Raw genomic sequence first — 24373 nt, forward strand, 5'->3', positions numbered from 1 at the left:
GAACCTTCGAAACTATCGTTAACTTAATTAATATTTATGTATACACGACCCCACATGTGTTTCAATTTATGCATTTTGTAAATGTCATATATAAGATGAGACGAATAATCCTTATTTGCATTTAACTGGTATGCACATAAAATCAATAATCTCTACTTAATAAGCACTAATGCCAACTATCAGAATATCGTAGGGGTTTGGTGTAGTGGGACAAGTTGTGATTTTCATTTGAGCAGCACTTGTTTGACTTAGAGGAAACTCCACTCTTAATACAATGACAAAATAAGAGGCTGCTCTTAAGGGGATTTTATTCTTCTATTAATTCAAAAATATTTTAAATTAACTTTTTAAATACAATAAGAGTGGATACTGGATACGGGACAATATATTTATAACAACGGTTGCACGTAAAATAAGTAAGCGTCAAATCAAATGATACTTAATTAAATGCAATATAATAAGTGAATTGCAAATAAGGAAAGTTCGTGCGGGGTATTGAAATACAACGTTGCGGAGAAAGTAACACGAGGAGGAGGCCATTTTCGTTACATCCTCTTAATTTCCTGCACCATTTGGGCATTTGGCATTTCGTCGGGGCTCCTCTAAATAGCTGCCGTTCCTGGCTGGGCTTCCAGCCATCACAACTCGCTGACCTTCTGCGTTCCACAGTGCAGTGAAGATCTCTTCTTCCCGGTAATCCTTTCATACTTTTGGATCCGAAGATTGTTCTTGTTGTGGAAGATTTGTGTCGTGATCTTCTGTTGTACTGTCTGCAGTGGAGCAGAAATGGCTTCTGATGAGAAGGTTCACACTTTTGAGGAGGTCTCCAAGCACAATCTCACCAAGGATTGTTGGCTCATCATCGAGGGGAAGGTTGGGACTTGTTCTCGTCTGTTTTGTGGCCCGTATGCGTTTTTCTGTGTTGATGCTTTGTATTTGGTCGATCTGTGTTGGATTTGGTCGATTTGCATGTTTTTTGGTTTTGAGTTCTAAGCCCAATATCTGATTCTCGCCTCTCGGTTTCGTGCTCATCTTTTTTGGTTGTTGAGATATAGTGGTATCAGTTTCTGTTTGGGATCACTGTATTGCTTATTTCTATTTAGATCATGAGTGCTTGGATTCCCTGGTTTTTTTGTTTTGGGTTTTGCTGGTTTATGTTCCTGTTTGTGTGTTTCTGTGCGTTGTCGAGTTGTCCACATATATGTCCACCATGCAAAGCTGCCTCTTTTCCTGACCACCTGTTTGTGGCTAAAACGATGCCTTCTTTCGATCAGATCTGCCCATGAAACAGGTTCACGGTAGTCTTAGTTACCCAACTTGTTACAAGCCTCTTCATCATCTGATGAAAAGCTTTGTGGGCATCAACTCACTTGAGGTTTTGCTGAAGCAGTAGCTTTTTCATGCATGGTTCTGTCCCCTAGATAGAAAAGCTGAAAGACCGTTTGGTGAATGGATCTGCCTCAGCCTGACTGATGAACCTGTCGTAAATTAAGTAGAGGGCAATGTCAGAGATCCTGCCCCGCTGCTTAGTCCATGATCTTTTTTCAAGGCAGTAGCGGCTTTCTTTCGTTAACTAGCATTTAATTGTAACTTCTCACAACCGGGATTTTGCTTAGCAATTGTTGGTGGAGTTATATCTTCTACAGATGTCCATTATCTCTTTCTCTTCCTTGGACCCTTTTCAGTCGGTCTTTTTCCTAATCCTTTTTGGTGTAGTCATGCAGAATAAATTGATTCTACTTGACGGATTACAATTTTTAGTGCATTTGATTCCATTTGACGGATATGTAGCCGACACAGATTGCCTAGAATCGTTGTTCTTGTTGACTTCAAGCCCATGTTTTATTTCATTATATTGTACATTCTGCTCTTCCTTATTCTACTTAAGAAGAAGGATGATTGATTTGGATAAAGCTTTTGGTTTGATTCTTATATGAATGTACACTGCTGCTCTACCTTAGTATTGATGGTTGTTACAGTGGTGAAACTACGCTTTGGCATTATCACACTAGAAATTTGTTGAAGCTCTCTTTGGTTTCTTTCCAAGTGAAAGTCAAACTGAAATTCATAGGCTACCTTTTCTATATTTGTTGCACATTCACGTGATCACTGCACATGTTCATGCACTTTCTATCATTTGTGGCAATTAGTTGTGAATAATGCAACATTCTTATGGTTACTTTGTTGCAGCATTATCTGTGATGTGATCCCTACTCGGTGGAACTTTTGCTTTGACTTTATTAATGATTAGGGTTAGTTTCAGGATGGCAATAAGAAAGAGAATTTTATAATTTCTTGATTATTTCCCAGAACGCACGAACAAGGACCATGACCGTCTTAATGACAAAAATATGTATTTCTCATCAAAGGATAATAATGTTAGGAGATGAAAAATTATAGTTGTGAAGATTGAGGACTTTTCAGCCTCTCATCTGTTGGAGGATATATTGAACCAATTGTTGTAAGAATCGGTAATACATGTATTGGCTATTGTGTTGCTGTATTGATCATTTTACGTTGTACTACTGTGACAAATATCAGCTTTTTAGAAAAACAGACAAAAAATAGAAGAAACGTGAAAGAAATCACAATATTTTTTGCAAAAAAACACCAAATTTTAATATGGCAGGTTTTTCACATTCTTCCAAAATGATATGTTTCTTATATTTTATATTTTTTAGGTTTCTTTTTAGGATTATAATTTTTGTTTTGCTTTTTTGTCAATTTTTTTGTAAGAAAAATAGTAGAAAATTCAAATTTTAATAAATTTTTCTGTTAATTTTTTATATTTTTTATCCTGAGAAAAGTGAATTTCATGATTGATATCTGAGGAAAACCTTAATGGTATAAGCCCGAAAACAATGTTCACGATAATGCTTTGAGGCTGATAGTTGGAAAAGAAAAGTCAAGTTTTTGGCCAGAATTTTATGTTCATGTCGTTTGCCCCTTCATGGCAAATGCTCATTTCTTCTTAGAAAATTGAAATTTACTTCTACTGATGTGCTGTACATGTAACACCATTTCCATTGTCAATTTCACCTCAACATATTTCTTCCTTCCCTTTTGTCATGCAGAGGGAAAGCTAAACTTTCCATCTACCATGTCAAAAAGGGAGTGGCACAGAACTAGTTCCTTCACATTTGTGACCGTATCATGGAAAACATTGTTTTGATACTACTTGGTTCTTTGGTTGTAAGGATTATTTGGATGGTGACACTGAAGTTGTGGCTGTAGTTTGATTTGGTTTCTCTGTATTTAGAGACTGGGTGTGTCAATGCCTGTATTTACTTTAATAAGTTATACAGATCATTACATTTTAATTCATTTTTCAAATATTTATATATATTAATAGCCATCTTTTTCCTTCTTCCTAGGTATATGACGTGACCTCGTTCATGGATGACCATCCTGGAGGAGACGAGGTCCTTCTATCTGCAACTGGTAGGCACCACACTTCTTTTCATACTGAATAATCTGTACTCATCATTTTATTACATGTCAGGATACATGTGTGTGCTTGTGTAATTGGTGGCTGTTATGTTTATCTCTCTACTGCATCATCTTGTTTAACTTGTGGGTTCTTCTATTTGCTTCCAAATATTGTAAATGAGCCCCATGAATTTTGTTTTCGTAGTTTATTTGGTAAGTGCATATAAATGATCTTTTTTTTTTTTTTTTTTTTACTTGTAAACTGACATTTGTAACTCAATACTCATCGATATGATGCTTATTAAAATTTTAGCGGTCAGGTTGTGTAAGGTGCTTCTTAAATGATTGAGTGCTAAACATGTAATGTGGTCACAGATAAAAGTCATCTTTTATATTTTTCTACTAGATACCATGTTATCGCCTTATGGGAAATAGACACAAAACTGTTACCCTTGGACAAGGTTTTTGTCATGTACACAATATGTAGGCTAAGTGTACCCTCCCTTCTTTTGCAGGGAAAGATGCAACAAATGATTTTGAAGATGTTGGTCATAGCAAGGCTGCGAGGGATATGATGGCCAAGTACTGTATAGGCAAGATTGATGTCTCAACTATCCCCTTGAAACGCACATACGTTCCAGCCAAGCAGGCACCTTACAACCCTGATAAGACACCTGAGTTTGTGATCAAGATTTTGCAGTTCCTGGTGCCATTGTTGATTTTGGCATTGGCTGTTGCAGTAAGATATTACACCAAGAGCAGCTGAATGTGTTCCCTGCAGATTTTTTTTTCTTTTTCACTATAAATGACCTGTTAGAATTTTCTGTGTCTTTTCCGTAGTGTGAGTGTGGTGAATTCAAAACATTAATGGAACAACGGGAATTCGTTGTTGGTTGAGAACTTGGTTTTTCAAATTCCAATAGATTGGACTGGTTATTTGAGAACCTGTCAAACACAGAACTTCCTTGGTGTTAGCTTAGTGCGCTAAACCCTGAAACTACTGGCTTGTGCTTGCTTGGATATTTTGCCTGGCAATTCTATGATGATGTTGCCCGAGTTCGAACTAATGTTCTTGCAAATTGATGATGAAATGATCGGATGCTGATGTGAAACTACCGGTGACCGGCAGATAACTAATATTGCTACCAGTGGACTGCTTTTCCATTAACTGCATGTACCTTTTTCTTCTGGTTGCATGTGCTTCTAAAAGCACCACACCGAACGGTTATCAATTTCATTCACAAATGTCTGCTGATCGTATATCACCTCTCTATTCCTTTTCTTCGGACTGCAATAGCTATAAAATTATGCATATGTTGTGTTATGTAGTCTAGTCATACTCTATAAAACCTTCGCGCAACGACATTTTACATCATGCGTTTGAAATGTCTCGAACTTAATCATGAGGCCCATGTTACATCAGCCCATTGCGGATTAGAGGAATGCCAATGTTTGAATCTATTTGATTACTGCCCCTGAATATGAATCTAGACACATCAGATTTGGGAAGAAAAATAACTCCCAATTGATACGTTCAGTATGCAATTTTGCATCAGAATCCCAAATCCCTTCACCTGTTGCAGTTTGGGTCTAAAGCTATTATTGACAAGGTTTATTTTAATAGACTACATCTGACTCCAAATATCAATAATCTGAATCCAGTTAATAAATGGTTGGATTTTTTGTCCTAGCCTCAAAGTTCAAAACCTGATTCATTCATTAGCGTCGTTTCCTTTGGATGTCTTAAAATCCAAGAAGATCAAATCTTTTTCTTGCTCCGTTTAAGAACATAGAACAAAAGGTTTGCCTGTTCATGCACGCAAATGTACCCCAATTTCCGCAAAGGTGGTAAAAGAAATGCGAACGTGTAAGTTTTTTGTTCAAGGTTCATCCGTGCCTTTTCTTTTCGAAAAGATTCATCTCAGAATGAACTATTGTTTTCTAACAAGTGACATGTCAACCATGCTTGGCCATTGCCCTTCGTAGCTAGTCATTTGTTGGATTCCTCTCTTAAAATTTATATATATGCGGCCATTCATTCCCTTATTTATATATTGTGCCCCTCATTCGTTTTACTGTTAATGTAAATCTACATTTTTTGAAGGTTTAAAATTTAGTTACTTGTAAACAAAAATTTCTGACTCCACCCTTCTAGGGTTCCTGTTCCTGCCAGAGTGAAGGACCATCTTTTCAACAAGTAGCAGGAACACTTACAAAGGCATTAAATTTCCAGTACTGCATTTCATATTTAATGCAATGTTTGGATGCTTTGAGTCTCGACTCTGAGACAGTAACCGAAATCAGATTAACAGCTTCATATACACCGAAGACATGCCTCCTATATTAACGTTTTTCACTTTCCAGTGAAATTAATGGTATCTGATAACATCAACTAGGAGTCAGGGATTCCATTTCTCTATCTCTACCTCTCTCTCTCTACCAGTCTTTGAACTCTGGATGTTTTATTTGATACCACCAATGAACCTTCCACTCCACCTGGTTCCAGGAGTCAAGGGCTCAGGACCAAACCGGTACTCGTGTCTGCCCTCAATTCATCAAATCCAGTGACATATTAAAGCATGTTTAGTCCATAGACTACAGCTGTATCTATGCCTGCTGATGGCCGAGGAGAATGTTGCTCTCATTCAAGAGGATTGGATATCTTAGACATTAGATTTCAATCAGCACGTTTTGGAAGTTGTCTATCTTCCCCCGAGAATCATACTGGTAAATTGTAGACAAAAAGGAAAAAGCGAAAAGGACAGATTGTAAAACAAGTGTCAGAAAATTGAGTATTGGAAGTAACCGTATACAACGGCATGCCTTCTTTCTCGAGGGCAATCAAATGAAATGCCTTTGTTCGAGAAAACCGCAACAAATGGGGGGTTCTAACAGTACAAGGATATTACATCATTCCATCCCTCTTCACTATAGCTTCTCTGTCCATGCGAAGCTCCAACTCTTACATAAGGAATACCACTGAAGCAGTAACCTGAAGATAGTGCCGCAATATTTTAGTGGCAGCTGCCCATGGTCAATTGAACCCAAAGATGGGAAGAGAAAAGCTACCAGCGAATATTGGGGTTGCTAAAGGAGTCTGGCTATTGATCAAGAAAGAAGAAAGAGGAGCAAATCTTCCCAAAGCTATACTTTATCATGCAAAGTTACCACCAAGTCGTGAGCATCATCCAACAACTTCCATACATCAAGCTGCCCAGCCATATCATTGCACTCTCTCATGATCTCGTCCATGCTGCTGTACTTCTCAATTATCAACTTCCTTCTCTGTAGAACACACGCAGCTATGGCATACAACAATAGATCGTCAGTAGGTGGTGCTTGCTGTCTTATTCTTCCCCAAGCAGATTTGCTGATCCCAGCTCTCACAGCAGCTTGATCCGCCCACATGACCTCCCACAGGCACAATGTCTGCTCAAAATTCAGCTCTCTTCTGAACAGCACCACCACCATTCTGTAGACAAAGAAACAGTCTTCAGCCTGGAGCATCTCTAAATGTTTGTACAAGTGTGAATCTTTGGACTTTATGATCTTGGACACTATGTTGAGCTGCCTCCGGATTCCAATTTCATCAAGTCTGAAATTGTGTCTAGCTTTCTTCATAAACCCCACAAAACACCAGAAGGCTTCGTCATCTTCATCCATGACAGCAATTATTGGTGCAAGTAGATCACTCATTCCCTGACAGTAACCAATCTCTGTGTCATGAATTGCATAAGCCTCAAGTATAGCAACCAATCGAGCAGCATGGCGTACTCGGCAGGGCTCCAAATCATCATAATCTTTCAAACCCACAGACTCAGCCAACTTTGTTGCACTCTCCTCTGAGACCTCTGCTTGAGAAGGTGAGTATGGTACCCACTCTGCATTGGCGCGGATAGCATCTAGCCGGATAATTCTCTGCCATGTACTATAATCCTCAATGATATTCAAGCATGAACTTTTTTCATCAAGTGGATCTGTTGGCGTACTTTTTGTGCCAGTTTCATCAGTTCTTCCTGTGGTGGGAAATGATGCAGCCATTTCCTCTGTTGAGGATTCACTATCTGATGATTCACTCTCCACCACATCAGTGAGGTTAAGAGATGATTGGGTGCCTGAAAAAGGTTCTTCCGTTATACATGAACTCATTTGTGAGTTCTCTGTGTCCTCATGTTCACCAGAGCTCTCTGTGTCCTCATGTTGATCATCAGCACATGATATGGTAGGGCTGGTGTCATTTCCACTCCCTTCCTCAGCGGAAAGCGACTGCCTCACACTAACCTCCTCCGAGCAAAGTGGTTCCAGATTCTCTAGTGAACTAGAACCCTCTCCTCCACTATTGCTAAGTAGTTCATTTGTATTTTGCTTTTCATTCTCATTCTGTAACAGCTGCTTACATCGCGTTCTCAGGTCTTCATATTCTTTTCTATGTATACAACATATCAAGTGATATAATCAAAATCCAAATAAGGTTGAAGCAATAAAAAAGCAAGCCGAGATGGACAAGAAGCACAACCATCGCAAAAAATTAAATCCAACTGCTTGTTCTTTTAAAGGTCACATGCACAGAGATAAGAAAGTTGATTGAGTTTAAAAATATACCTTCTCAAAGCCCTCGTAGCATCTCTATCCACCTTTGTACTATCCAGTTCATATCTGAAAAGCAAAGTGTAGCTAATCAAACAAAGGAAAATGATCAAGAATATATGAAAATAAAAAAAGCCAAAATGGTTAACAGCATCAAGCACTCTTCAAAGCAAAACCTACTACTCGTGAATGAATCCAAAGAAAACTAGCAAAGTCCACTTAAACAGCAAAAAAATTAATAAGAAGGTTGATGAAGAAAACACATGGTCATTTGCTTCAACCAGATATCATGAAAGGAAGGCGATCTTTCATATGAAACAAGGACCATTTTCCATGGAGGCTAAATACATGCCCCCTTGGATGGGCAGACAGCCAATTTTCCTTGTAAAAGCATCCCATTCAGATGGTGCATTAGAACTCCTCAGCTCTGGGAAATGAAGCATCTGCAGGAAGTGTCCTTGCACATTGCAACAAAAACCCCATGGATCTTAGGGAGCATTTAGATAACACCCCAAAACCAATTTCGGGAGGTAAAAAATGGTTTTGCTTCCAAAATGCTATTTCAGGCGCGTTTAGATGATACCATTAGTAATGAGTTTTGCCAAAACTCATTTTTGGCAAAACCTGTTTTCTAAGAGGGAGTGAATTCACAAAAAATTGTGTTTTGGTCCTATTACCCGAACATACAAACCAGTTTTTTAAAACTGACTAAAAAAACTTTTATAAAACTAATTTTCACAAAAACAATTTTTTTGAGTGTGTCATCAAACACTACCTTAATTTTTTCTCCTGCACAAACTGGAAGCTAAGTATCTAAAATGCATCCCTTGTGACTAAGAGTTGCATGATGTTTGCTACCCCTGTGATTTCTCAACTTTCACAGGTAATTTTGATTCCTATCGCAAATACAGAAATGTAGAGGTAAACAGCGTGAAAGGTGAAAACCCACATTTTCATACCTTGTGAAAATATGCACCTTTTAGATGTGTCATCTTCAACAACAGGCTACCAAAACACTAACTCAAAACAGTATATAAGAGATACAGGCCCCTACATTAAAAAAGGCTTGAGAGAATTCCAAAGAGCAGAATGCAGAGAGAGTAACTTACACTCCAAGGAGAAAAGGCCACACCTCCATCCTTATGTCTGGTTCAATTCCCTGCACAAGAGACAAGAATGAGAAAGAAGACAAATTTTTACAAGAAAAGTGAGCGCAAACTTTGCCTATAATAGCAAATAATAACAAAAAGTCAAAGATTCACAAATAAAAATGAAGCAAGCAAACCAAGAGAGCACAGTAAAGCAAACGGGAGGCTCTAAAAATAATGAATTGACTAGAACATGCTTCATAAATTTAAGCATATTTTCATCCTCTATGCAGGTAAATGTTGGTGGTCCATGGTCACCAAACAAGATCTGGGTAGCTGTAGAGAAAAAGCCATCTCAACAAACTCCCAGGTACAATATAGTCTCTAAGAAGGTCATAGAATCTCAAATATTAACTGAAGCAATATATACTTCCATGTAAAGGATATGTTCATGCAAAAAATTGGTTTGATCTTCCTATCAGCATAGTCAATGTTGCCACAATGTGTATCATCCTAACCCATATTGTTCGGGTCCAAAGATAGATATGTAACATAATGTATTGTAACGTAATATAGACGATCACAAATTTAAGCTTTAACATTAAATATGCACAGGAAATTTAAAAGAAAAAATCAGTAACATACATACTAAAAAGAATAGGAAAAATAACTGTCTATGACAAAACATGAATTGCATATAAACACAAAAAAGATTATGAAATATATGTGACCTACAACATGCACAGGTTGATTTGAAATAATCAAACTGGCCACTTAAATTACTTACAGTGCTTGAATCAAAATAAATAAGGTTTTAATTATCTATTGCATACTCCCTGGAGTCTTTAAGCAAATTATGGTCACAAAATTTAAATTTTTTACTTTCTTTTTTAGAATAAGCATAGGATGTTATAAGAGAATCCTCTATTCAATAGCATTAAATCAGCACCCCCCCACTCCCCCCCCCCCTTTTTTTTTAGATGTGTAAGGACTTTCATGTCAAATGTAATATTCAATCTTAAGAAATTTATGCAACTAAATTAAAAAAGAATTTTCTTTGACACTCTTTTATGTTTTTAAGGTGTAACGTAAGTTACATATCATATCTTACCATAACATGCAATACGGTGGATGTAATGCAAGCTATATACAGTATGGTATAATCTGAAACTAGTTTCAGGGTTGTCATGCATCATTCTCCTTGATAGTTGCACTACTAAATACAATTCATGACCTATGTTACATGGGTACAGGTATGGGTGCCAGTACAGCTGCTGTTACAGGAACAGGTGTGGAGTACTTTCGAAAAGACAAGGCCGTACATATGTGTGTGTGTGTATAGACATACATACATATATATATATATATATATATATATATATATATATATATATAATTTTAGCAAATAAATACACAACATTCATTGTTTACATTTATAAAATATATATTACTGAACAAAAATACTAAATTAGATAAAAAACATACATAAAATTCAAAAACATACACCAAAATTACAAAAAATTATGTCTGCTATGTCCAATCAGTGTCTTGTACCAGAACCAATGTCATGTTGTGTCAATATGAATAAGGTACTTCTACGGTTCTACCTTTTATAAGTGTTTGTGTTACATAGTGTATTACACAGTAAGCTATATTAATACAACGCTAGGCATAGTTATTCCAGTGTAAAACAGAACAGTAAGAAACGACACTTTTAAGGTATCATGATTGTTATGCACCACATGTGCTTAAACCTTTAAAATCTCAAAACACAGCATAAGGATGGTCCGTTTGCATCCAGACAAAATATATAGTTGAAGGCAAATGCAAAAGAATGCATCCATCTGCATTATAATAACAACAAAAACTCTAAGAATTGATCCAGCTAGAGGATTCAATACAGTCACAGCTAACTAAACCATTCTCCCAGGGATTTGCTAAAGGATGAATGCACCATTTTGTTCAAGTGTATTGGAAAAGTGTAAGAGCAATTTCCTTTTATGTCAAAAAATGCTTCAGCCTTTCACCTTAATTATGAAACAATCAGAGCAGAGACAATTCTTGTTGCTTGAGTAGAAGCAAGGAATACAGGCAACGTAACAAACCACAGATCTTGCAAATGTGCAAGTTTTGTTAGTAGATGGAAAATTAAAACATGTAAAATTAGACAAAAAGATTGTGACCGAATCTTAATATTGACACGTCTATTGAGTTATTCCATTCAAGAAAATATATGCATAAGGAGAAATCTCACCCCACTGCGAATTTTTTTTAAAAGCTTGACTCCACCATCAAGGAGTTTCCCATCTGATGAAAAGAAACTACACCATTTCTGACGTGAAAGGGCATATTTTCTCCTCCTACGTGACCATGGAGATTTAAGGCTACCCCTGGACATCAACAGCACCCATCAGTGAACATTGAAATTTGAAACAGATGCTACAAGCAGTAAATACACCGACAGAAAGAAAAACATGCACCATTTCATCAAGAATCAAAACAAACACCCAGACACAGAGAGGCCTCTCTATATACACATTGAAAAAGGCTACACGGTGTTCTACAAATTTCAGCAATCACAATGACTCAGTTCTCTTCCATTTCATAATCACTCACAAACACAAAAAATTTCTTTCCCCAGTTTCAAACTACAAACCCTCCCATTAACTTATAAGAGGAATCCAGCACACGTCAAACACCTGAAGCAAGTGATTCATTCGTCTCTACGTGACCAGACAGTTACCACAAATCAACAAGGACAAAGAAATCATATGCTTCTAATGAAACAATCCTACAATTCTCAAGTTTCTCAAACCCTGTCAGTGGCGTTAAATTCTAGAACTAAGACGTCCAAATTAGTCAAGCACCATTTCAGACACATTGTCCAAATTAGCACTTTGGCAACCACCAAAGTGTTCATAAACGCAGTTCAATCCGCATCCATCAAACTACAGAACCAGGCAAGGTGAAGTAAAACAACAACAACCAACGCATAACTCAATCTTCTGCCGCTCCCAACTCAGAAACCCGAGCCACATTTATGAATTCCGATGGAAAAAAGGAAAATCCCCATAATCCAACCAAAATACAAAATAAACTTACTCCAATATGTCAATTCAATTACTAACATGTTAACTAAAGAAAAATACTAGAAGATTAAGATAGATGGAACATTAAGAAAATTTACGAAATGAGACGAGAACAGATCCGAGATGATGAGAGGCAACAAGGAGTCCTAGAGCAACAGCGGACACGAAAAGGAAAAAAAAAATAAAGAGACAAAGAGAGAGAGAAAGAGAGAAGTCTCACCGTCTGGAGAAGGACGAGGATGACGATGAGTTCGACGACGGCAGCAGCAGCGGCGACGACAAAGAAGAAGGTGAGGAACAGGAAGACGGGGACGAGGCGGTAACGTAAAGGAACGACCGAATGTGAACCCATGAAGAAGAAGAAGAAGAAGAAGAAGAAGAAGAAGAAGACAGAGAAGAAGAAGAAGAAGAAGATAAAGAAGAAGAAGAAGAAGAAGATAAAGAAGAAGAAGAAGAAGAAGAAGAAGAAGAAGAAGAAGAAGACTGGGATCTACCTACTAGGGTTCTCATCTACGAATTTGTTCTGGTTGAAGAGGTGTGTCATTTACCTACGAGAGTAGATGAGGACAGCGGCCAAGGCCACTCCGGCCATGGCCGTGACGAAGATGGCCAGTCCATCGGAACCAACCCAGAAGCCACCAACTGCCGCGCCGCCACCTCCGCTCCTGGTGGTAGTGGTGGCGCTCAAGAACATTGAAGAGACACGAGCTACGATTCCGCCGCCAACAAAACCACCACCACCACCGTCGCCGCGACCGCCTGATCTCCCGTCCACCATCACCACTTCACCGATCTCCTCTCTCTCCGCCCCCCTCTCTCTGGAAGGGAGACAATTCAGAGAGAGAGGTGAACGGTGATTGGAGGAAATTTTGCCATTGTCAGGACGAAGAAAAAGGGCAAAGAGCCGTCCTTCTTCCCACTGTTACCGACGGTCCCAATCACTCCTAAAACATATTACAAGGAAATCATGGCGACCTGGATATTTAACGATACTTTGAAATTCTACATTTCAAAAAAAAATTCTGAAAATATCGGCATAAATCTGGTGACAAAACAAACTGATTTTGCCTTTTTCATATCATGATAGGTTTTTTTTCACGTTAACTATTTCAATTGTTAAAAAGAGAAAGAGAGATTTAGCAGAAAAAAAGCGCCATGTAGTTTTGTTGTCATTGCCGCTCTTGCTACTCACATATGTTTGTTTCTTGGCGAAGGAAAATGCTGGCAACTTCTTTCAAAAAGTTCAAAAATAAATTGAAATGTATTTATTTCAACAGATTCTTGTGTTTTTCTATATATAATATCTCGAAATGTCCGAAAATGTTAAATAGAAAGTGCTATGTATGATCTTGAGTTTTTACAAAATCCAATCCATCTTTTATGTGTGTGTGTGTGCGGAAATTTTTAGTTCCCAAACCACAAGGTTACGAAAAATTGGGATTTCTCATAATTAAACTTTTGATGTTATATGAGTCGTTCAATTTTATGTCTAATCCAAATACAATTAAATTCAAACATAATCAACTTAATATATGTTTTTCCTCCACTTATTGTTGAGACCATATCTTTAATGTTAGATCGCAAACAAAATACATAATCCTTGCATTTAAACAATCTGGTTTGATACTGTCCGATTTTAGATCGGGCGGCCCGGATTTGATGTCTAAAAAAAGTAGAGTTACTAGAAACATGAAAGAAGGAGCATTTGTCATATTCAATCAAAGTTGATAATGCATCTTCAACATTCAATAAGCAGTCATTTGCAACAAAACTCAATGTCAGTGTATGGCCAACGAAGGAGCAGGAATGTTAATCTAGCACTTGTTTATAGCATTTTGTTACACTAATCAATTAAAATAATAATAATAATAATAATAATAATAAAAGCCTAGCCAGAACAACCAACTTCATAGGTTCAGAACTCTATAAATTTAAAAAGTTTAGAGAGCACAATGGAAAGATGAAGAAGGAGATGTTGTGACATGCTCAATAGCTCCTAATATAACTAATAGGTTAGGTTCTTTAACCATTGTATTAGCTCATACCTATCTAGTGACAGGGGTCGTTCGGCAACAGTGACAGTTTGTTACCATTTCATGAACTTGCTCTAAAACTTCGGCAAATTCATGAAACTATAGCTCAATTTTTGAAGCAGATTCATGAAACTGTAGCGAGTTGTTTCCATTGATAAACAGCTCCATAATGACACACAATTTTTGTTGGTGCTGCTGTACATGCGACAATTTTTATGGAAACAAACTATGATTATCTTGAGCTTAACTAGGCACCCATATGCAATCATATCATTCTTAATTGTGTTTCGATCTCAATGAGCTAGGTGTTTTTTTTCACCTAATTGAGTTTGCTCTTGGCTCATTGCAGTGGTGTTGACAGTTTTCATGGCAATAAATTATAAATATATGTCACTCTCAATCATTATGGGCCTTTAATGTCACGACATTTTTTTTGTTCCTTTTTAATATTATATACTGTTGACATGTATATTGCATGAAATACTCCTTCTACTCATTGAAATTTGAAACAGATGCTACAAGCAAAAGAGATGTGAATGATCATCATATGTAGACAAATATAGTAGGAATTAGACTAGTTTTCATGCTCTTTCTTCAGAATTAGACTTGAACCATAGAGAACAGTAATAAACTTATCTGCCCTTCTCCTGTTATTATCATGAACAACCACTGGTCGTTCTATAAAGTAATGAGGTAAACTCATTTTCTAAATCGCGGTAACAAAAAATTAAGCATCTTACTTTTGTTATTCCATCGAAGCTTAAGTTTTTTGTAAAAAAGAAAAAAGAAAAAAGTTCCGATTTAAATTTTCAATATAGAAAGGTGTCAAGTGAGTTTTTTTCTTCAAATTTTATTTCATTTATTATCGCCGTATAAGTAGCTGGAATTGAGGCCACAGATAGAAGGAGTCACAAATGGGCCAGACTCGGATGGTCATTATTCAACCTTTTGGCTTGATTGAATACGATGCATATGGTTCCCTTGCATGTATTTATTTATCTGTTGGTACGAGTCGAGCCAACTCGGGCTCAAGTCGAATTCGCTCGTAAGCTCGAGTTTAAATTTAATCTTGAATTGTTACAAGAGTTGAGTTCAAATTGTAAGAACTCGATTAGTTTAAACTCAGGTCAACGACATAAATGTGTCATAAATATGAGATTTTGTGTTTTGCCAAGTTTCTTTTAAGGGATATTTCGATGCAGAATATGGGCATTTTTTTTGTTAGATGGTCGTTCATAGTTGAACTAGTTAAAAAAAATGAGACATTTTAAGTTAATAAAAACAAGTTAGACGAGCTAAGTGAGTTGAGCTTAAGCTCAATGCTGTATAGTTGAGTCAAACTCGAGCCTGTTCTATGGAGCACTTGACTTGGGTTCGAGCCCAGTGAGTCAAGCTCGAGGTGCAGCCCTGTTTATTGGAATCAAAATCATAGTTATAACAAATTGATATAAACCAATAAGAGGGAAATTTTTTACACTTCCAGATGTTCAGTCCACTACAAGGAAAGTTAGCTCTAATTAAGTGCAATTCTGCAATTGTTGAAAAAGCTAGTTGTTAATAACACAAAGTGAAAAAGAGAGAATATGAGTTTAATGAGTTAGCAAGATATCTTGACACCAGATTACAAAGGTATTAACTCTCGTTTAAAGATTTGACACGGCTTTTGGTTATTAAGTAGGCCTGAGCATCGGGCCGGGCTGGCCTGATCTTCAAAACCCGAGCATGTGTCTGATGCCTGAAACTCAACTCGGGCCCAGCCTGGTCTGGTTACAATAAAAAAAATGTTTTTCAGAATATAAAATAATTTTTGGATATAATATATATTAAAATATATATTATTAATAAAAAAAATTAATATTTAAAATTTATAAGGTCGACCCGAGCTAGTTTTTTTGGGCCTGGACCTGGGGCCCGATTGAGCCAGGTGCCCCTTGAGTGCCCGGCCCGATGCCCACCTCCATTATTTAGGGGTGGGTATCGGGCTCGGCCCACCTCGACGCTCACGGTAGACGGCCGACCCCCTTTCCCTCTCACCGACGGACGACCCCCTTTCCCTCTTCCTGGCAGCCACACTCCTCCTCCTCCTCCCACTATGGCGCCTTTTCTCCATTGCCGACTTTTTTTCCCCCTCCCCGACGGTCTCGACCTAGTGCTCAACCTGCCGACGTGGCGTCGGAGGCGCGAGCATGTTGGTGGTGATCTGGCAACAAGATCGTCGTGGGCAAGGATGCAGCCCAAGGTTTCGGTGGTGGAGCGGCGCAGGGTGGAGCTATGCGGGGAGGAGGAGTGGGGGACAGAGGAGGGAGATGGAGGAGGGAGACGGAGGAGGAGCGGGAGGCGGACGCCCAGGCTTACTATTATTAAGTGACTCTTCATGTTTATGTATGTAATAAATGTTTCACCTCTGGGCCTACATAACGTGGGACTGCATCATGAGAATCGTGCACATTTCTGGTGTCCATAGCTGATCATGTGTGACCAAACCACTTAAAATTTGTCCCTTCAATTGTTGGCAAACATGGTGAGATGACTCGGGAATCGCTCGAGTAGGCTCGAGATCATTCTCTCATTGGGTCACAAGTCAAGACCCATGCGAGTTAGCACTAAAACTCGGCCAACTCGGTAAAGAATCGGCCGATTCGCTAGATCAGTTACTTAGATCGAAATCACCCGAGTTTGGTTCTAATTGTTTTGAGGTGTAAAAACTGATCTTAATTCCTAAGCTTTTAACCATCTTTAATTTGCTTGTTTCTTTCTCTCATGCAAGCTTTTATCAGACATCACATGATATAATTACGCAATAAAAAATTTAAGAACAGAGAATGGGAAAAAACAATGGATAATAATAGCCAAGATCCCTAGACTGTGGCCAGTGCGTACAAGTTTACTCTCGGATACTGGTACAGTTTTAGAAAATGTGGATACAGGAATACCGCAATATATACATGTATTTCATATATATATATATATATATATATATATATACAAAATTTTGCATATTTTGTTATAAAGAAGAAAAAAGCTCAACGCATTTTGAATAAGGTGTATATATTATACAAACAAAATCTCATGAAGATTCATGAATTAATGATTTAATGTTTCATATTATTAAAATTTTAAATCTATAATTTGGGTCTGCAACCAAAAATTCCTAATTCTACCAACTAAAATCCGAATCAAATTTGTACATAAGATGCAAAATTGAGTTTGAGTTTCCAGAAGTCGACATCCGGTTGGATGCATCAAGCTCTAAGATTTCGGCAACAAAATCAAATTGGAATTCGATCACCAACCAAATTCATACTTTTGTGGCGCGCAACCAAATCCGACCACTACCAACCACAGGATGGCTGGCATTCCCAATCTCATGGGAAGCCGTGCCGAGAGAAACGGGGCGACTTCCGTCCTTTTGCTACATCTTGTATCTGGACATCTTTCCTTTCACCGTTCATACGATCGATGAACTCGGACCTAAAACGGTAGAAGGTGCATGCATGCTTCCCTGTTTGCTTCCATATAATAAATTGGGATTGGGATAGGATCGACTGAACCGCTTCAAGAAAATTCGGACATAGAAAAAAGAAATTAACATCCAATTAAAAAATTGGATCCAATTCAGATTTTTTTTTAAAAAAAAGACATTTGTTGGGTTTGAATTCAAATACTGGATACAATGCATCTTAAGTTCGATTCTCGTAAGCACTATATATTAGTCGACAAATACGAGTAAGTTTAAACGGGAGAGAAACAACTTAAACTTTCATGGGTCCGATTCACATTTGATGGTGAAAAAAAGGAGGGAGGAGTGATCTCAGTTGAGAAGATAAGGTAGCAAAAGTGAATTGGATCAAGCTGATGACTCCAACATGTACTTGAGATAAGTATGGATGATAACATTCATTGATGGCGATGCACAACAACGTCCGTAACATTTTTTGTTACGTTCTACACGTAGGCGCAACCAAATGGCGAATCCATGACCACAGGGGTTGTAGCACACTAGGTGGCGAGGGAGTCCACATCTAAAGGGATTTAGAGGTCAAACACCGGTGGTCGCTGTCTCAACCTAATGGGCTCATTTTCTAAATTGTAACAAGTCCGGAAACATATGAACTCTAAGCGTGGAGTTGTCTCTAGTTAGGGTGGTGGAATGAACCACTCACTTTCAAAATGAAAAAAGAAAAAAAAAGTGGTGAATTTATGTTGAAATTATTTTCAATTAAAATGCCTGGCTTCTTAAGGAAATTAAACGCAAGTGTATTAATTTTTTATTTGATAAAGGAAATTAATTGCAAGTGTATAATTTTTTGCCTTGAGTGGCTAAAAGTAAGTGGTGAGCCTTTAGATTTCTTCTTTTATGACCAACACATAATTAACTCCTCCACGTTTCGTTTATTATTAGTTGAACAAAACACCTTGTCTTGTCCAGCCCACCGCACCCTCGCAAGAAGAATAGCGTGCCGTTGATACTCGATAGATGCCTACCTTTTTATGGAAAAAATAACTTTTTTTACTCTGTTTAATTTTATCCTTATATAACGTTTTTTTCTTTTTCTTTTTTGTTTATATACATTTTCGTCTGCTTGGGACTTTTTTTTCAGTAGGTAAGCCATTTTGAATTTAAAACCCTTATGCCTTTAAGATTTTGTATATTTTCAGGTTTAGAGAATCATACTTGTCACCGTTTGCAGCCTAAAAAATAACACGACAATGCTACAAATTTTCTTTCGACATATTTAGTAAGCTTTTTCTTTTTAAAGGGAGAAAATTCCACCGTATATGTATTCAAGAAATGTGTAGATCTGAAACCACTGTAGTTTAGAGAGAAAAACCAAACCGCATGAATTTATGTTAAAAAATATATTAGGAAAGAAAGATCAACATGCTTATATTTGCTGTGATTACTAATGTAGTAGAAAAATGTATTTTAGTGTTTAGAAACTGACAGCTTTTTTTTTATTATTGAAAGGACGCATTTAAGATTAAAAATGTCCGTAATTCAAACTTCGGACCTCTTAAATAAAAGCCGCTTAACAGGCCGTTTCAAAAAAAAGTTGAATGTTTATAAAAAAAAAAAAAAGAAGAAATGTTCATCTTCTTCAAAATACAAAATAAATCTTTATCTTGGCAAATATTCACTTCGTTTATATTTGTTATAACTGAATTTTAGATGGAAACAAAATAAATTTACATTTTTTAATTAAAAATTATTTCACCCTGAATATTCTCTTTTTTCCTTCTAAAGGGCATCTCTCCGGCTCAAAAGGATTAGACGCCGTCAAGGCCACCAATAATATTCTACCACGTTGCATTGACGTGGCGGCCTCCTGCATTTCTGGAGTTCCGTTCCCCTTGCGTTTCGTGGCCCAATGTCCAAGGAGAAACCGCCCTCCTTGTTGTATAAAATATCTCAAATGCCATCGCCCTGGACTCTCTCCACGTGGGGAGATCCTCCACCGTTCACCCCGCGAGTAATTGCGAAGAAGGGATTTTTCTATGACGGTATAAACCTCATGACTTATTTCCAAAATCAGACTCCTCCCTTAAAGTTTCCCAGACCAGATCTTGGTTGGGCCATGCCCATCTGTTTGGCCACCTCCGGCCGCCGGCGTTTGATTCTATTTCAAATCAGATCATTTTTCGATGAAAAAAAAAGTAACATAAGAATTTAAGATGTGGATCTTAGGTCGACTGATCAAAGATCATTAGTTTGATAAACAAATTGATTTTACCATTAATCTTTTATTATATCAGCAAATGCGTGTCATATCATATAAGATCCATAGATTTTAAATTTGATGTAATCAAATTCCCCATTCGGGTTACATATCCATGACATTTAAAAAAAAACAACAACAACAACATTTTTTTAAACTAGATTTTGTGACAACGCAATTTTTTTTACCAGTTTTTGATACCTGGCTTATGTTTAGTGACAAAATAAAACAATTTTCCTATAAAAAAATATGCAGGAATGTGGTTAAGTAATTCATTCTCTTTTGAAAATGTGTTTTTGTCAAAACTGAATTTGTTTCATACACCGTCACCTCCAAAAAACAGGTTATATAACAAGGAACGTGGTGTCCGGTATGCTCATTGAACTTGCAAAAGCAAACTTCTTTTTGGGGGTGTTTGATGAGACTGGAATTGTAGAATTTTCATGTTTGATGCAATAAAAATTGTATTCAAAGGATTTTGATCCAAGAATTATAGGTTATTTATGAATCAAAATTCTGAAATTATGGTTCTACCTTAAAGGTGGAATTATGATTTCAGAATTTTAGAATTTTTTTGTCTCTCTTTATGTTGTCTTGGTGGCTTTAATCTATCAATTCTAAAATTTTAAATTTTTTCTTTACTAAACACATCATTTTTAATTCTGGAATCAAAATTCTAAAAGAAAACTAAAACTAGAATGTTCATTCTAATTCTGTTCCTAGAATTTTAATTCTAAAGTCAAAATTCAAGGTCATTTTAAGTTCGATTCAAACATACGCAGATGCTTTCGGGTGAACGAGAGGGTCAATTCCATCGCCCGAAGTGAAGCCGAAAGACCCCCTCATTTCCCTTACCTTTGGAGTCCTGAGCTGCGTCGGTGTCAATGATAAAACTAGACACCATTCAACTTGAATGCTTTATATCCATCTCTTTCTTGTTGATAAATATTATGACTATGTTTCTTCGTGGTTAGGTAATTATCTTTTGCTACACATTGGATTTAAAGCATCAAAAGCATTTGTTTCTCACTAAACGAACAACTATGTTTCTCACACAACACTATAATTTGGAAGATTGATGGATTTATTTCGTCGGGTTTGAATAGAGAAATTCTTTGTCCTTTCAAAGGTATACTGTTTGATGGATTGCATCGGGTGATGTTTTTAACAGAATCCTTCCAATACATTCTCACCCGATACAATGAATAGGACGATTGAAAAAAAAAAAGCTCACAATTACCATAAGATTTCAGGTCCTCTACTTCATGGGTAATAAATTGGGATTGTACCAAATATGTGATATAATATATACATATAACATGTGATATAATTTGAGGGCGCCTCAGTTCTCCTCTCATGTTCTAAAAACGTTATCAGATTCATTGCGAGATTATTTTGTTTCATGATTTATTTACCTATATTATTTTCATCTTAAAATAGATAATTCAAAAAATTAAATAATCAAACTATTTGGGTAATGAATAAAAAGCAAATCCACCTAATTATTAAAGAATTTTTTAGTAATCCGACTAAATATGAACTGTGAGACACATATATTAAGGTAATCATTTTTTTTACTTTAATAATAAAAAGGACGGGCACTTATACCATTAAAATTTTTTGAATTTATTTTACAGAAATAACTTGAATTAAAGCATGATTACAAAGGCATTAGGAGATTGATATTTTGTTTAAAACACTCTTAACATAAATTTAAGATATCTTATTTTTTTCACATTCCCAAGTAAAAAATTCAAAATATAATTGGATTTAACCAATAGAGACATTGCCAAGGGCAATTGAAGGCCAAATCAGGCAAGAGCTAAATTCAAAGGATTTTCCACGAAAATGGAAGCGGCCAAAAAGGAGGAGGAAGAGCAATCTCGAGATACTCGCTGAAATTGGGGGCATTCATCCACCAAGCCCCCTATAAGTAAGGACACCCAACAAACCAGGAACACCACAAACGGAGACGGCCGAATCCATCCAAAGAGACGTACGTCCCTCCTCCTTCCATCACTGTCTCTCTCTCCCGCTCCCTCTCTGCGCATCCATGGCTGCCGAGGCCACGGCCGCCAGTGTTCTGCCTCTCGTGGGGAAGAAGCGTTACAGCGAAGACGATGCGGGGTCTTATGACGACGATGAAGGGTTCTCAATGAAGAAGGGTGGGAGGAAATGGACGGGCGTGTCGGACCCTGTGCAGGCGCTGGCCAGCGTTCGGCACGAGTTCGGCGAGCACGGAGGCGTCAACATGTCCATCGAGGCGTCCGCCACGTTCACGGTCATGGAGCCGGAGACGATGCGGAGGATGTTCGCCGGCGAGCTCGGTCCTGACCGGGATTTCTTCATATACAGCCGGCACTTCAACCCCACGGTGCTGAACCTCGGCCGGCAGATGGCCGCGCTGGAGGGCACCGAGGCGGCCTACTGCACCGCCAGCGGCATGTCCGCCATCTCCTCCGTGCTGCTGCAGCTCTGCGCCAGCGGCGACCATGTCGTCGCCCCGACGTGCCTCTACGGCGGCACCCACGCTCTGCTCACCCATTTTCTCCCCCGGGCGGCCAACATCACGGCCACGTTCGTCGACCCCCATGACCACCAGGCCGTGACCGACGCCATTAGGCCGAACACCAAGGTGCTGTACCTCGAGGCTATGTCGAACCCGACGCTCTCGGTGCCGGACATCCCGGCTCTGTCGGCGATTGCACACGGCCGCGGGCTCACCGTCGTCGTCGACAACACCTTTGCGCCGATGGTGCTGTCGCCGGCGAGGTTGGGGGCTGACGTCGTGGTGCACAGCATCTCTAAGTACATCAGCGGCGGAGCGGATGTGATCGCCGGAGCCGTCTGCGGGCCGGCTCGACTCATCAACTCCATGATGGACCTCCACCAGGGGGCGCTCATGCTTCTCGGCCCAACCATGAACGCGAAGGTGGCGTTCGAGATCTCGGAGCGGCTGCCCCACCTTGGCCTGAGGATGAAGGAACACTGCCGGAGGGCACTCGTCTACGCTCAGAGAATGAAGGCACTCGGACTCAAGGTCGTCTACACGGGCCTCGAAGACCACCCACAGCACAAGCTCCTAAGGTCAGGCCCCTTTCCCTTTTTCTTAACCGGAATTTAACCCGCATCTTTTTAGTGGATTAATTTTAAAGGAATAAACGAAAGGACGTTCTATTGTTTACTTTTAGCTTTGAAGCAGTCGTTTTCTGTGAACCAGTATAGAATGGTATGAAATGGAAACATGTTAACGTTAGATTTGTTTAAAAACAACCAAACGACAATGATATCATTTTAAAAGTAAGTCTTAAATGGTTTCTTGACAAAAATCGTGATCGTTTGAGCAAGGTGAAGAAACTTGAATGCTTGGTAATAGCTCGTGTCCTTTACCACTGCTCCAAAGGACTCTGTTTTCATTCCTGTTTCGAACCCGTGAAAAACAAAAGGAATCCTGAAACTGCAGGAATCTTTTGCTTTCAATTGCCAAGTTGTATGACCTTGGCGTTTTCATTTTGAACAGATCCATGGCGAACCAAAGCTACGGGTATGGAGGAATGCTGTGCGTGGACATGGGGACGGAGGAGAGGGCTAACCGGCTGATGTACCACCTTCAGAACCACTCGCAGTTCGGCCTGATGGCGGTGAGCCTCGGCTACTACGAGACGCTCATGTCCTGCTCCGGGAGCAGCACCAGCAGCGAGATGAGCGCGGAGGAGAAGCAGCTCGCCGGAATCTCCCCCGGCCTCATCAGAATGTCCATCGGCTACAGCGGCTCCCTCGAGCAGAGATGGACTCAGTTCGAGGCTGCCCTTGCGAGGATGCCCGCGGGGGACGCCCTCTCTCCCAAAACCTCCCTGCACTAAACTCAAGACCAGGCTCTGTCCATCTCCCATTCTCTCTAGTGCCCTTTAGTGATCTGTTTCTTCAAAATTTCCCCTTCTTTCTCCTCCTCCTCCTTCTTTTTGGCTGATGCTGTAACGTAAGAGATCTAAGCAGCATGTGGAAGTTGACAGGAAATGAATGTGATTCGAAGTGTGGGCTTGTGGTATAGATCATTTGACAATGGCAAATGGGCTGTAATTAATATGGTGCTTCTTGTATGTGGCTTTCTCACACTTGCATGTTGTGAGCAAGATAGTTGCAGAGCCAAGAAGGAGCTGAGCGGTGGCTACTGTCAAATTGAATATTGTGAATGAATAATTATATTGTTTGTCTTTTTAGTGAGCTCCCCTAGCAGAGGAAGTAGGCCATGGTCATGTGCACATTGCAGAGGCATAAAGACGGATGCCAACCTTGGTAAGCTTTTTTTTTTTTCGGTTTCTCCAGCAAGGAAAAAGCCAAAAACCTCGAAATGGGGAAAACGACAGAAGAGCTAAAAAGCAAGAGAAATCTGTGGAGCTCTGTAATGTACACATGAGCATGGCCTACTT

At 38.7% G+C, this 24373-nt stretch overlaps 3 protein-coding genes across 4 annotated transcripts; 2 read left to right on the top strand and 1 right to left on the bottom strand.

Moving 5' to 3' along the window:
- The first annotated feature begins 550 nt into the window (after positions 1-550).
- LOC116261941 (cytochrome b5) lies at positions 551-4403 on the top strand. The gene is made up of 4 exons (XM_031640896.2): positions 551-693; positions 777-873; positions 3375-3441; positions 3945-4403. The coding sequence occupies exons 2-4, from the start codon at positions 787-789 to the stop codon at positions 4193-4195; spliced, it is 405 nt and encodes a 134-aa protein (XP_031496756.1). The 5' UTR covers positions 551-693; positions 777-786; the 3' UTR covers positions 4196-4403.
- Positions 4404-6195: 1792 nt separating this feature from the next.
- On the bottom strand, positions 6196-13124 carry LOC116262413 (rab GTPase-activating protein 22-like). Of its 2 annotated transcripts, none has more exons than XM_031641759.2 (5): positions 12742-13124; positions 11359-11494; positions 9126-9175; positions 8032-8085; positions 6196-7855 (listed from the first exon to the last, which is right to left on the bottom strand). In XM_031641759.2, exons 1-5 carry the CDS (start codon positions 12969-12971, stop codon positions 6574-6576), a joined length of 1752 nt encoding a protein of 583 aa, XP_031497619.1. In that variant the 5' UTR covers positions 12972-13124; the 3' UTR covers positions 6196-6573. The 2 variants fall into 2 exon arrangements, with proteins under 2 accessions (XP_031497619.1, XP_031497617.1); XM_031641757.2 differs by having other exon boundaries at positions 12414-12883.
- An 8767-nt stretch (positions 13125-21891) lies between these two features.
- LOC116263020 (methionine gamma-lyase) lies at positions 21892-24163 on the top strand. Its single transcript, XM_031642585.2, has 2 exons — positions 21892-23030; positions 23464-24163. The coding sequence occupies exons 1-2, from the start codon at positions 21997-21999 to the stop codon at positions 23804-23806; spliced, it is 1377 nt and encodes a 458-aa protein (XP_031498445.1). The 5' UTR covers positions 21892-21996; the 3' UTR covers positions 23807-24163.
- Positions 24164-24373: the final 210 nt, after the last annotated feature.

The sequence above is a fragment of the Nymphaea colorata genome, chromosome 10 (genome assembly GCF_008831285.2).
Source record: "Nymphaea colorata isolate Beijing-Zhang1983 chromosome 10, ASM883128v2, whole genome shotgun sequence".
Lineage (NCBI taxonomy): Eukaryota > Viridiplantae > Streptophyta > Magnoliopsida > Nymphaeales > Nymphaeaceae > Nymphaea > Nymphaea colorata.

Coding starts and splice junctions, on each gene's coding strand:
- LOC116261941 (XM_031640896.2), top strand. CDS start 787: ATGGCTTCTGATGAGAAGGTTCACACTTTTGAGGAGGTCTCCAAGCAC. Junction 874..3,374: donor GGCTCATCATCGAGGGGAAG/GTTGGGACTTGT, acceptor CCTTCTTCCTAG/GTATATGACGTGACCTCGTT. Junction 3,442..3,944: donor GGTCCTTCTATCTGCAACTG/GTAGGCACCACA, acceptor CTTCTTTTGCAG/GGAAAGATGCAACAAATGAT.
- LOC116262413 (XM_031641757.2), bottom strand. CDS start 12,703: ATGAGAACCCTAGTAGGTAGATCCCAGTCTTCTTCTTCTTCTTCTTCT. Junction 11,495..12,413: donor TCCTCGTCCTTCTCCAGACG/GTGAGACTTCTC, acceptor GTTGATGTCCAG/GGGTAGCCTTAAATCTCCAT. Junction 7,856..8,031: donor GCTACGAGGGCTTTGAGAAG/GTATATTTTTAA, acceptor TTGTATACATAG/AAAAGAATATGAAGACCTGA.
- LOC116263020 (XM_031642585.2), top strand. CDS start 21,997: ATGGCTGCCGAGGCCACGGCCGCCAGTGTTCTGCCTCTCGTGGGGAAG. Junction 23,031..23,463: donor CCACAGCACAAGCTCCTAAG/GTCAGGCCCCTT, acceptor CATTTTGAACAG/ATCCATGGCGAACCAAAGCT.